Source organism: Eretmochelys imbricata, chromosome 1, assembly GCF_965152235.1.
Source record: "Eretmochelys imbricata isolate rEreImb1 chromosome 1, rEreImb1.hap1, whole genome shotgun sequence".
Classification (NCBI taxonomy): domain Eukaryota; kingdom Metazoa; phylum Chordata; order Testudines; family Cheloniidae; genus Eretmochelys; species Eretmochelys imbricata.
In genome coordinates this window covers 23177124-23189497 of record NC_135572.1, presented here as the reverse complement: position 1 = coordinate 23189497, position 12374 = coordinate 23177124, and the positions used below count along the sequence as shown (strand labels likewise).

Genomic DNA, 12374 nt, shown 5'->3' with positions numbered 1-12374 from the left:
GCAACCTAATTAGAGGGTTAGGTGATAGTGTCTGCTGATACCAAATTTCAGTTTCAAACTTATACTCATAGACTTTAAGGCCAGAAGGGACTGTTCTCATCATCTAGTCTGACCTCCTGCACATGGCAGGCCACAGAACCTCGCCCGCCCAATCCTGTAATTGAGCTATAACCTCTGGCTGAGTTACTGAAGTCCTCAAATCATGATTTAATGACTTTAAGTTACAGAGAATCCACCAAATTTAATCTGAAAATGTTTGTTGTCCTTTGCTTTGTAATTTCTCTCTCCCTTTGCTACTGTATAAAGCTTTTACTATTACTTAATCCATTCTGGATACATTTTGCATGAAAGACACCATCTCCGAAGCTGTGTTGTATGGAGTGTGTTATCTAATCTCGTTTTGGAACCTTTTCATTGACAGTGCCTTTAAAGACGTCTCTTGGCAGGCTGGTACATTCACTGATCACTTCCCTGCTATTTCTACACTGCAATCCGTTTCTGTTTTTTCTTCTTGAATGACATCTTATCCTCCTCCTTGCTCCAAGCTAATAACTCAGACCAGATGGCTGAGGTTGACCTCACACAATCTGCTCCCCAGGATATAAATGATGCCATTTAGACATATGTTCCCTTAGTAAAGAAAAGTACTTGCACCAAGAGCCTATAACTATTTATTTTGATTTACATAGTACTTCCTGTGCTCTGGGTGCCCTTATAACATGTTAAAATACACCCTATCGCATACAATCCCTCGCTGTAGTCAAATTGACTGCCCAGAATTACCTGGCAAGAAAAGAGGTCATGTTGGAAGGCCTCCCCTAGTTATCTCCTTAGCCACCGATCCACCTCATTCCTGGAAAACCGATGGGCTGCACAACATTAACAAGTCAGGGCTCTTGAAGACCAATGTGGGATGCAAATTCCACAGCCACTGGGCCCTCCACAAGAACACCCTGCCAGCTGTTCCTTCCCTTTTATTTCAAGGGATATCTGGCTCTAGTTCCTCTGTTTGGAACTGTGGCAGAGTGGCACAGGGACAGCGTGGTCTCTTGGGTAATTAGGTCTCAAACCATTTAGGACTTTAGTGTTAAAAACTGACATATCAAGCTTTACTTGGAAATCGACAGGCAGACTGGTGCCCTGGTGTCCTTTCCAAATGGACTCAAGACATGGCCCCATGTAGAATGTATTACAATAATCCGGTCTTGAGAAGACAGAATGGTAGTAAGTTCACATCAGACAGAAAAGCTCACTCATTTTGCCAGGCAAAGATGGAGAAAACAGTTCTTGGTCATTTGTAGTCTGGCTGTATATGCTTCCCGTGAGCCTGATCCAAAGCCCATTGAAGTCAGTGGGAAGTCTGTCTATAGTGATGACAGGTACAGTAAGTCACAAGGGAGGAAGTGTTTGCTGAAACACACAGAGTAACCAAATCAAGTGATAAACAAGGTTATCCTTTCAAGCTTAATTGTTCTTGATATATTAAATACAGACAGTATCAGGTAGACTGCACTCTAAAGAACATGCTGATGCCAGTTGTCTCCCTGCTCCCTGTCACGCCCCCTGCTTGCTTTGTAAATACAAGACAGATAAAATAAATATTTGGAATGTATCTCTCTCCTCCTGTCTATGTGACACATCCTCCTGATTCTGATCCCAGTGTCACATCCTCCTGATTCTGATCCCAGTGTCACTGTTGTAAATCAGATATAATATAACTGAAGTGACCGGAGTTACACTGGTGTAAATATAGGGAGAATTGGGCCTCACGAACAGTGATCCTTTTGGTTTGGCTAACAAAAGTAGGGCTGTATTGCGTGTTAATATTTTGGGTTAAGAGGAATTGCTTTGTGGTGTGATAACCTGAAGAAGGAATGTAAAAAAGCATTCTGATCATTACGTATCCGTACCAATGACCTAAATAAAGACTTAAAAACGTTTCAGAACCACATTGTGTGAACGTCAGTTGACATAAGTTGCCATGGTACAGCATGCTATGCGACAGCAGAGAGACTTAAATTAGAACATTGTTTGGGGGTTGAATACAGGGAAACTTTTCTCATTTGCTGTTGGCAATTTTTTTTCCAGGAAATAGTGGGAAAGTAAAAATATTTGTAAAATGGGCAGCCTCCTCTTAATTGCTTTTCCTCTGCAGAAACAAAAAAAAACAAAACCCAAAACCAAAAAACAAAAAGAAAGGAGAGAGAGAAAAGCACAGTGCGAGACTTCTGCTTGAAAATCATCTAGAACAGCCAAAACCAATGGGTATGTACTTGACACGTCTCAGCTGCTGCTACCCAGGTTATTGCGGTTACCCTGCTATTTATACTCATGCCAGCTCACTGAGAGCTAGTGTGTGTTTGTGTACATGAGTGGGAAAATCACACCCCTAGCTCATAGTATAGATGTAGTCTCAGGGCTACAGGCTGGGTAGGGTGTCCCCTCTTCCTCCTGTTAATCACACTGGTTATAGAGCCTTTGCTTCACTTAACCAGAAAAAACACTAACTGGTTAATTGAGGACCTGACTTTGTCTGGTGCAAAGGTGGAGAGATACAGATATAAGCACAAGGCAAAATGTGATGACCAGAGTAGAGAGCACAAGAGAATCTGATCTTGCCTTTGATGCCCTGTTGCATGGTCACCATGCTACTTCTACATCATAGCAGTAGTAAGCCTTAAGAAAAGAATATGTAACTAATTGCTTCATTAACATGATGAAGAATGTGGTTAAACTTATTGCCAGGTGACCAGGATGATGGAGATCTAACCTAGTGGTTGGAGCGGGCATTGGGCCTAGTGGTAGGAGCAGGTGTTGGGAACTGAGTGTTGGGGCTAGGGCCAGAGCTGGCGGCAGGAGTCAGAAGCCAGAGCCAGGAGTCAAGTCAGAGGTCAGAAACAGGGTAACAGAGCCAAGAGTAAAAGCCAGAGACCTGAGCCGACGCTCAGAGCCAGAATCACCTGGAGTAAGCGGGAAACAGCAAGGTGGGTTTTCAGGCAGGGATAGGGCTGTCCTGCAGGAACGAGGCAACACAGGAGTAGTGGAAAATACAGTGTGGAGATTTATATACATAGAGAACATGAAACAATGGGTGTTACTATACACACTGTGACCAGAAAGAAAAGGAATACTTGTGGCACCTTAAAGACTAACAAATTTATTTGAGCATAAGTTTTCGTGAGCTACAGCTCACTTCATCGGATGCATCCGATGAAGTGAGCTGTAGCTCATGAAAGCTTATGCTCAAATAAATTTGTTAGTCTCTAAGGTGCCACAAGTACTTCTTTTCTTTTTGCGAATACAGACTAACACGGCTGCTACTCTGAAAACTGTAACCAGAGTGATCACTTAAGGTGAGCTATTACTAGTGGGGGGTGGGGGGGGCACTTTTGTGGTGATAATCAAGGTGGGCCATTTCCAGCAGTTGACAAGAACGTCTGAGGAACAGTGGGGGGTGTGGGGGGGGGATAAACATGGGGAAATACTTTTACTTTGTGTAATGACCCATCCACTCCCAGTCTCTATTCAAGCCTAAGTTAATTGTATCCAGTTTGCAAATTAATTCCAATTCAGCAGTCTCTCGTTGGAGTCTGTTTTTGACGTTTTTTTTGTTGAAGTATTGCCACTTTTAGGTCTGTAATCGGGTGACCAGAGAGATTGAAGTGTTCTCCGACTGGTTTATGAATGTTATAATTCTTGACGTCTGATTTGTGTCCATTTATTCTTTTACATAGAGACTGTCCAGTTTGATCAATGTACATGGCAGAGGGGCATTGCTGGCACATGATGGCATATATCACATTGGTAGATGTACAGGTGAACGAGCCTCTAATATTGTGGCTGATGTGATTAGGCCCTATGATGGTGTCAGAAGAGTACCCAGAAGTCACCTACTACAGGACAGGCCCAACAAAGAAAATAACAGAACGCCACTAGCCATCACCTTCAGCCCCCAACTAAAACCTCTCCAACGCATCATCAAGGATCTACAACCTATCCTGAAGGATGACCCATCACTCTCACAGATCTTGGGAGACAGGCCAGTCCTTGCTCACAGACAGCCCCCCAACCTGAAGCAAATACTCACCAGCAACCACAGCATTACACTGAGAATTCATGTTCAGTTGATTATCCACTGTGACCCTCAAGTTTTATCTTGTCTCCCAGGCTAGAATCCCCCATCAAACGCCTGTTGTTGGCTTGCACCCAGCTTACCAAATGATCCAGATCACTCTGTATCAGTGACCTGTCCGTTTCATTATATACCACTCCAAGTCTTTGGATCATCTGTAAACTTTATCTGTAATTATTTTATGTTTTCTTCCAGATCATTTATAAAAATGTTTAATAAAGCAGGGTCAAGAAGAGATCCCTGCAGGATTTTACTAAAAACACATCTGCTTAATGATGATTTCCCATTTACGTTTGCATTTTGAGACCTATCAGTTAGCTAGTTTTTAATTCAGTTAATGTGAGCCTTATTGATTTTGTGTCATTCTAGTTTCTTAATCAAAATGTCATGAAGTACCAAGTCAAATGCCTTACAGAAATCTAAATATATTACATTAATACTATTATCTTTATTAATCAAATTTGTAATCTCATCAAAACAAATACCAATTTTGTTTGACAAGATCTATTTTCCATAAACTCATTTTGATTGGTATTAATTATATTATCCGCCTTTAATTCTTTGCTAACTGAGTCCCATATCAGCCATTCCATTTTTCCCCCTGAAATTGATGTTAGGCTGACAGACCTATAATTACCCAGGTCATCCCATTTACCCTTTTAAAATACTGGTACAACATTAGCTTTCTTCCGGTCCTCTGGAAGTTCTCCAGTGTTCCAAGACTTATTAAAATATCAACATCAATGGTCCAGAGAACTCTTTGGTCAGCCTTTTAAAAACTCTAGGATGCAAATTATCGAGACTTGCTGATTTAGAATGTCTAACTTGGGTCACTGCTATTTAACATGCTCCTGAGTTACTGCTCTCGTGGTCTTTTTTCATCCCAGAGCTTCCTTGTGAAAACTGGGAGCAGTACACTTTTTCCTGTTCATGGCTTGTTCCTCTAAGCCCAGCCTGGTCACGATGTCCCTCCATATAATTGGTGGTCAGCCTCTAGGTCAGATTTTTCAGGATCCCAACCCAGGCAGAGAGGACTAATGGTCAGAGTAGGGGGAAACCTGAGGCAGTGTGCAGCACAGGAGGGCATAATCAGATTCCATGCCAGGTTTGATACCAAGGGTCAGAGTCCAAGTCAGGTTTCAGGGTCCTAGTCAGACGGCAAAGTCCAAATGAAGCTGAGGTAGAAACCCCAAGTTCAGGAGCAAGGAATGGCCATGTCAGCTTTAGAGAATCCACACTGTTCCCTGGACACATTGTGCAACACCCCCTAGATTTATATAGTGTGGGGAGCCAATCAGGAGGCAGGGGACTGCTGTCTGTAACACCCCTACTGCTAGTGGCAGCATGGAGATGCCAGCTATTTGGGAGCTCTGCAGGTCTTGGTTCTAGGCCCGTCTGGCTTTACATTACCCGTCCCACAAGCAGACCCTGCTGTCCTGGGTTTGTTTGGATAGGCTGCCTAGAAGGCTGCCATGAGGTCAGAGGCATGGACTTGGAGTGCAGGCTCCCAGCATTGCTCTTCTGGGTCATAGCTTCACAGTCCACAAGATATCAGAGGGAGCCATGCCTGATTTTTTGAGTCCAGTATCTTGTGGACCTGACACTCATCGTCTCAATGGATCCACACCAGAGGGGGCAGTGGTTGGCTCTCTGAACGAAAGGGTGGTTGATGTAGGGTTTTAGCAAGGATATATGAAATACTGGTGTATTTTGAGGGATGTGGCTAACTGAAGCTTCATGGTCACTGGGTTGATTACCTGGTTGATGGGCTATAGCCTGAGGTGTCATTGGTTCAGTTTATGACACGGCCCGTTGGTGCAGCAGTTTTGGGCTGAGAGTCACACTTGTTGCCTGACGTGAATGCTGGGCCTCCCTAGCACTGACAGTGAGTGTATTGCTTGTAGCCCACCTTGGCCTTGTCCAGGGAGGTTCTTCTTGAGTTCTTCTTGGACCTCATGAGTCTATGGCTGTGGGATTAGTGGAGTTGACAGGTGTGGCGAGGTGGAAACGGGGCTGAAAGCCACAATGGGCATAGAATGGACTCTGCCTAGTGGAGACATGGTTGGCATTGTTGTAAACAAACTCTGCTTGGGGTAGGATGCTCGACTAGTTGACCTAGTGGAAGTTCGTGAAGCAGTGCGGGTATTGTTCTAATACTTGATTAGCTCATTTGGATTGACTGTCAGTATGTGGGTGATAGGTGGTGGATGTGTAAGTGCAGATGATAGAATAATATTGTTAGTACTCTGATTTTATAAATTTGCACGTTGGCACCGAACGTAATGTTTTTGTCAGTCCATTTCATCAATTTCTTTGCAGCACTTGTAGCTAAGGCACCTCACCTTTCCACCTCAGTTTTGAGGGAACCGTTGGCTTTGTTCAAGCTTCCTAGTACCCATAAGATTTTACTTGTTCTGTGGCTTCACAGCTGCTGCATTTTCACACTTAATCTACTGTCCCTTTTCCAAGGTGCAACCACTTTGTCTTCTTGGCATTTACTGCAACTCCAAGTCAACTACACCAATTTTCCAGGGTAATGAAGAGTATCATAATTAATTCACATGGGTCTGTCAGTTGTACTATGTCAGTTGCATAAGCTAAGGAGCTTCATGCTAGATCATCCAATGTCATGCCCTCAAACGTATCTAATGTTTTTAATGTCTACTTTAAATACATGATGAAAAGCAAAGGTGATTCCATCCCCCCCTTGTCTTTGACTTGAATCAGTTGCTTAATTTTCCACCATTTCTTGCAGCATTGTAAGTATTCTCGTATATAATGATGATCTAATCTGCAATTCCATATGATTTTGCTACTTTCCATAATGCTTCCACCCAATCAGAATCTGATACCTTTCGAAGTCGAAAATGGCAAACACCTTTAATCCTCATTTTCACTTTTCCCATCAACTGTTGAGTGTGAATATCTGTTCAATGCAACTTCAGCCTGGTCTAACGTTACACTGTTCGTCACCTACTGCTTGACTATTTACTGCCTTTTCTGCATTATTATTGACAATTCTACCATTTCCAACCAGTATCTTTTTTAGGATTCTTTTTGTTCCTAATATATTTTAAAAACTTCCTACTGTCCTTAACTCTGCTGACCATTGATTTCTCAATGTCCTTTCTTATGTCCTTTTGCTTCTCTTATCAATTTTATACAATTCCTAGCTTCAACATTGCCTTTTTTCCATTTGTGTTCATATGGAGGAGAAGTGAAAGCAGGAGAAGTGAAAGCAGATTATATATATATAATCACTTCTCCTCTATAGCAGGTTGTTTTTTTAATCAGCATATAATCTTCTTCCTTGATTGTGGGATTGTGAATTTGGGGGTATTTAGTAACATATTCTTAAATAGTTCCCAATGTTCTGCTGTTTATGCTCATCCCGCTCGGTCTACTGCCTACCTTCTCTCCCTACTCCATAGCTGAAAATCTTGCTGGATTTCTCTGTATAAAATTGGCCTGGGCAAATCTGAGTTGTGACCATGAGTGAACAGTTTAATTTTGCTCCTTTGAGCACTCGGTTTAATTGTGTTTGCATTATGATTGCTTTGAAAATACTTGATTTATTTAGTTTGTTATACTCCAGAGTAGAGCTAGTTGGAAATGATCATTGTGTTGCAAAATGTCTATTAGTTGAAAGTGAAACATTTCACAGAAGTGAGTACATTTTGTCAAAAGTTTATTTGAAAAGAAAAATTGAAATTGTTTTGATTTTTCAAAACAGAAGGTTTCAATTTTCCATTTCAAAATGACCTTTTATATCAAAATTTAAAATTTAATATTATATAATATAAAAAGGTGAAATCAGAACAAAAGTTTATATTTGATGAGAAATGGAAAAATTTGACTGACACGAACTGAATTGTTCTGGGGATTTTCAATTGGATGGAAAATTTTAAATCTTTATTTTTCATTATATTTCTGAATGGAAAAACATTTTGAAATCATGGAAATCCCCACTACACAAAAAAGCAGTTCCCAGCCAGCCCTAATCACCAGGAGTTGACTAACAGGTTTGAACTCCTGGGTCCTGATCTTCTGCTGTAGCTGATAAGAATATTGCACAGGAGAGGTGTGTAGAAAAATGGCTTTATGCAACATAGTTTGGCTGTGTGATTGTCTGATCCCCATAGGGGAAGTGCTTGAACTTGAACTTGTTATCTCTATACGATACTAGCTGCGTAAGAGCTGCAAAAGTGAGCTTTTCTACATTGTAGCCTGTTGCTTCTTCCAAACTTGGGATTCATTCCCATGTGGGGTTTATAATGTTAAATTAAAGGGTTAAGTTAAATGTAAATCTTAAATTTTAACTCAGGTTATTTTGATGGATTTTATTTTTATTTTACTAGTTAGAGGTGTACACTTATTGAGTTTTCTATTACATCTCCCAGGGCAAGATTGTTCTTTAGAGAATCTCTCTAGAATGTTTTCCAGACAACTTTTATATGTCTCGAATGTTGGGGCTTTTGCAGCTTCCGCTGGAAGATTAGTCTGCTGCTTCATGGATCACGCAGTTAAGATTTTGTCCCCCCAGTATTCATCCTACTAGTTTTATCTCATTAGTCTTAGTTGTTGTAGCCACCCTCTCACCCTGATTATAACATCAAATATTTGTTGGTAGTTCACTGCTAACGTATGTTGTTTGGAGAGCATTGAACTGGGTGTTAAGAATTCAGGGTTCTGTTCCTGACTCTGCCATGGAGTTGTGTTGTGAACTTTACGTCAGACTTTGACTTCCAATGGGAGTGTTAAGGTATTTCTAAGAAAACGTCCCAATAATTTTTTAACATTACAAAACAATGTATTTTTCTCCTAACCTCATTCTCTGCAATGACTAAAACCTTTTGGCTGCAATTTTCCAAAAAATTCAGCCTGAGGCAGATACCTGGCATGGAAAATTTCAGCCCAAATGGTTAAAGTTTGGCAAAGTTATAAGCAACTGAAAACAGGATCTTACAATGGGAAGTGTTGGGCAATCATAATAATAGGCAGTACTATGAGCCCCACATTTAATAAGGGCCCAAATCTGCACTCCCTTACACTAGTGTAAAACAGGACTAAGTCAGTGGAGTTACACTAGCACAGGGATTCACAACTGTGGGGGTTGTGAGGTATCAGCCTGCACCCTCAAGCCCCGCTTCGCCTCTAGCATTTATAATAGTGTTAAATATAAAAAGGTACTTTTAATTTATAAGGGGGGGGGTCGCACTCAGAGGCTTACTGTGTGAAATTGGTCACCCATACAAAAGTTTGAGAACCACTGATTTCTAGCACAACCCAGTGTAACTTAGAGGATAATTGGGCCCCTTGTGGATCTTCTTATAAGTTGTTTGGGAGAGAGTTTGTGAACTATTAGAGAGACCATCATTGAGGTAGAAGCTGACTTGTTAGACTAGATTTATGACTGCACCATTTAATACATGGCTTAGTATTATATGCGTGTCCATATACATTTGTAAAGTTATACAGATGCATTTTTTCAGGCATTTTTGGGCCATTCATACAACATTAAGTAATTAGGCTGCATACAGAAAATTTAAAGTCCCCAGTGCTCTCTTCACAGCTACTTAATATTAGAATGTATAAGATTCCTTGTGGTTGTACATTGTATTGTGTTAAACTTAACAAACTATTCAGGCGAGGCTAAGAGAACAGCAAATGCAAATGAGATAATTGAATACAGAAAGTCAGCCCTATCCTAACAAATAAATGACTATATTTAATTGGGCTGAGATAAATAAAATCCTGTGGGATCAAACATTCTTGAAACAAGCCCAAGTTTCTTCCTTGAGAAAGTGTTTGGGATTGGGGAATAGAGTACATCTTGCACCAGTGCCAAAATTAGAGTGATTTTGTGTGTGCGCCAAGATGGCCAATATTAATACAGGCATTTTTGAGTAAAATTTGATCTTAGTATTTCTTAGCATTTGGTAAATACCTGATGCAGATTTCACTTGCATAAGATTTTAGTAATTTGACTCGATTTACCTTCCTATAAGTCACATCCAGAAAAAAGACTAGATTTGTGATTACATGAAATGGCAACTGCCATGCTGCAGCATCTATTTTAAATATGGCCTCCCCACCCGTCTCAACCCCAGTACTGTGTCCTACCTTGATCCCAACACTGCTGTCAGTCCAGTTGCTTCCACTGCAACTCATTCCCATCCTCAGCACTGTTCAATGGAGATCATTCAACAGTTTCAAAACACATTACTAGAATTGTCACATCAAGAGTATTTCACGTGACACATATTTTAGATTCTATTTTGTGCACACCTTGACTGCAAGTTACTGCCCTGATCTATAGGGATGGCACTTTCAGCTTGTGGTAACGTGATGCGACAAGACTGGATTGAATCCTCTATGCTTCATCATGAGGTTTTGTAATCACAAGAGTGTGCTGAAATTCAGTTTACGCCAGTATAAGAGCTCTCCTCTCATCTACACACCAGTCATTTTTCTAGAGAGAGAAACCTAGAGTCTTCGTAGAGCAGATAAAGACCTTTTAAAAAGAACATCTCTCTCTCTCTCTAATATGCACATATTGTGTGTATTATTTTTTAATAAACACACAAAATCAGGTAGTCTCTAGTATCAAATTGCAAATAATGTCTTCCTCTTCCCTTGCTGACTGACTCTTGTCAAACCAGATACTCTTACAACTACAACTGTGGCAGCTGTATGCGACAACCACAGGTCAATTTCTCCAGCTTATTTCTGCAGGGCATTTACCTAGAGTTCAGTACATATTTGTTTAATGTGTTTTTTTTCTTGCAGGTGCCATATAAATTGGCTTGGTATGGAATCTTATATACTGTACACTTGTAACTTTGCTATGCAAATTCTAACAGTAGTTACAAAACATTGCTGTAGCTAATGTGTTATAGTTTTTAATTTTAATGGTGAAAAGTGACCTTAAGCACTATATAACTATACATTCCTACAGATCTTTCCATTTTTATACCATTTAGTAAGTTTCTTCTAGTAATTGTGAAATATCTCTGCGAAATTAGTGCTCATATAACTTTCTATAGATTACAGTTTATCATTTTAAAAGGACAATTTCTTATACCCGGAGACCTTTTTCATCATCTTATACTAGTACTAAGCTATTTTGTGATGGTGAAGACAGTAAAAATTAGATGAAGATTAGTCCAATTTGCTGGTATTTTAATTGGCATAGATTTGAATCCGTAATGTTTTCCATTAATAATTAAATACAGAGGCAGTTTTGGCAGGTGGGAACTGAGCTGTCCAGAGCTGTAGCTGTCAGCAGCTCCTGGTCCTGGCTTGAGCTGCTGCTTCTGTTGGAATAGTGAGATGTACTTCTGAAGGGGTTTACCTAGTGTAACTGGAGGCAGTTCCTGCCTGGCCTAACTAGGATGGCCTCTGTGCCCTGACCCACTTCAAAAGAGTTCCCATTGAAGTGGCAGCTAAGACTAGGAGCTACTCCACCACCTGGAGAGCTGTCAGGGGTAAGCTGCTTTTTAGATGGCTAACATCTGTTTGGTTTCTAGTTTGTTTTCCAAGATAATCTGAACTGTTCTTATCTCATACCATATCTTGGTTTATATATGTTGTTCATTTATTATTGCAATATGTTCATTCTCAATCGTCTCTCAATAGTTGTTGTTCATATATTTCCTTGAAATGATCAATAAAAATTCAGAAAACTAATTGGCATGTTGGCTTCTGCTAGAAATGTAATATTATGTGTTTACCATTATAATGTAGCTTCTAAAGTACATAAATATTTACTGGTTACAGAAAAATACCAAGGACTGCTAAATCCAGCATATCAAATGAAATCTTTTTTATTTGTTTCTCGTTACTAACAGATATTCAAGAGTTTTACGAAGTGACATTGCTAAACTCCCAAAAAAGCTGTGAGCAAAAAACAGAAGAAGCAAATCAAGTTGCAGAGAAATGGGAGAAGACGAAATCTTCTGCTACAGGCCATGCAAGTCTGCAGAAAAACCAAGAGGTACCATAATAGATGAATAGTTACAAGTATATATAATGAAATAGACGGCTCAGGTGTTGGAAAATGTCATGTGGTGGCCTTCTAATTCAGGAAGGGTGGTTTGTGGTTGAGATACTACTATACTGAGACTCAGGAGATCTGTCTTCAGTTCCTGACTCTGACACAGACATTCTCTGTGACCTTGCACAAGTCACTTAATCTCAGTGTGCTTCAGCTCCCCTGTGAAATGGGGAGTGCAGTGCTTCC

General features: G+C 40.4%; 1 protein-coding gene across 1 annotated transcript in view; it reads left to right on the top strand.

Moving 5' to 3' along the window:
* DLG2 (discs large MAGUK scaffold protein 2) overlaps positions 1 to 12374 on the top strand; it is a 1498860-nt gene that overhangs the window by 184338 nt on the left and 1302148 nt on the right. Inside the window, exon 4 of the mRNA XM_077807758.1 lies at positions 11983 to 12128. Coding sequence (XP_077663884.1) covers positions 11983 to 12128 — 146 coding nt within the window. The remainder of the gene's footprint in view (positions 1 to 11982; positions 12129 to 12374) is intronic.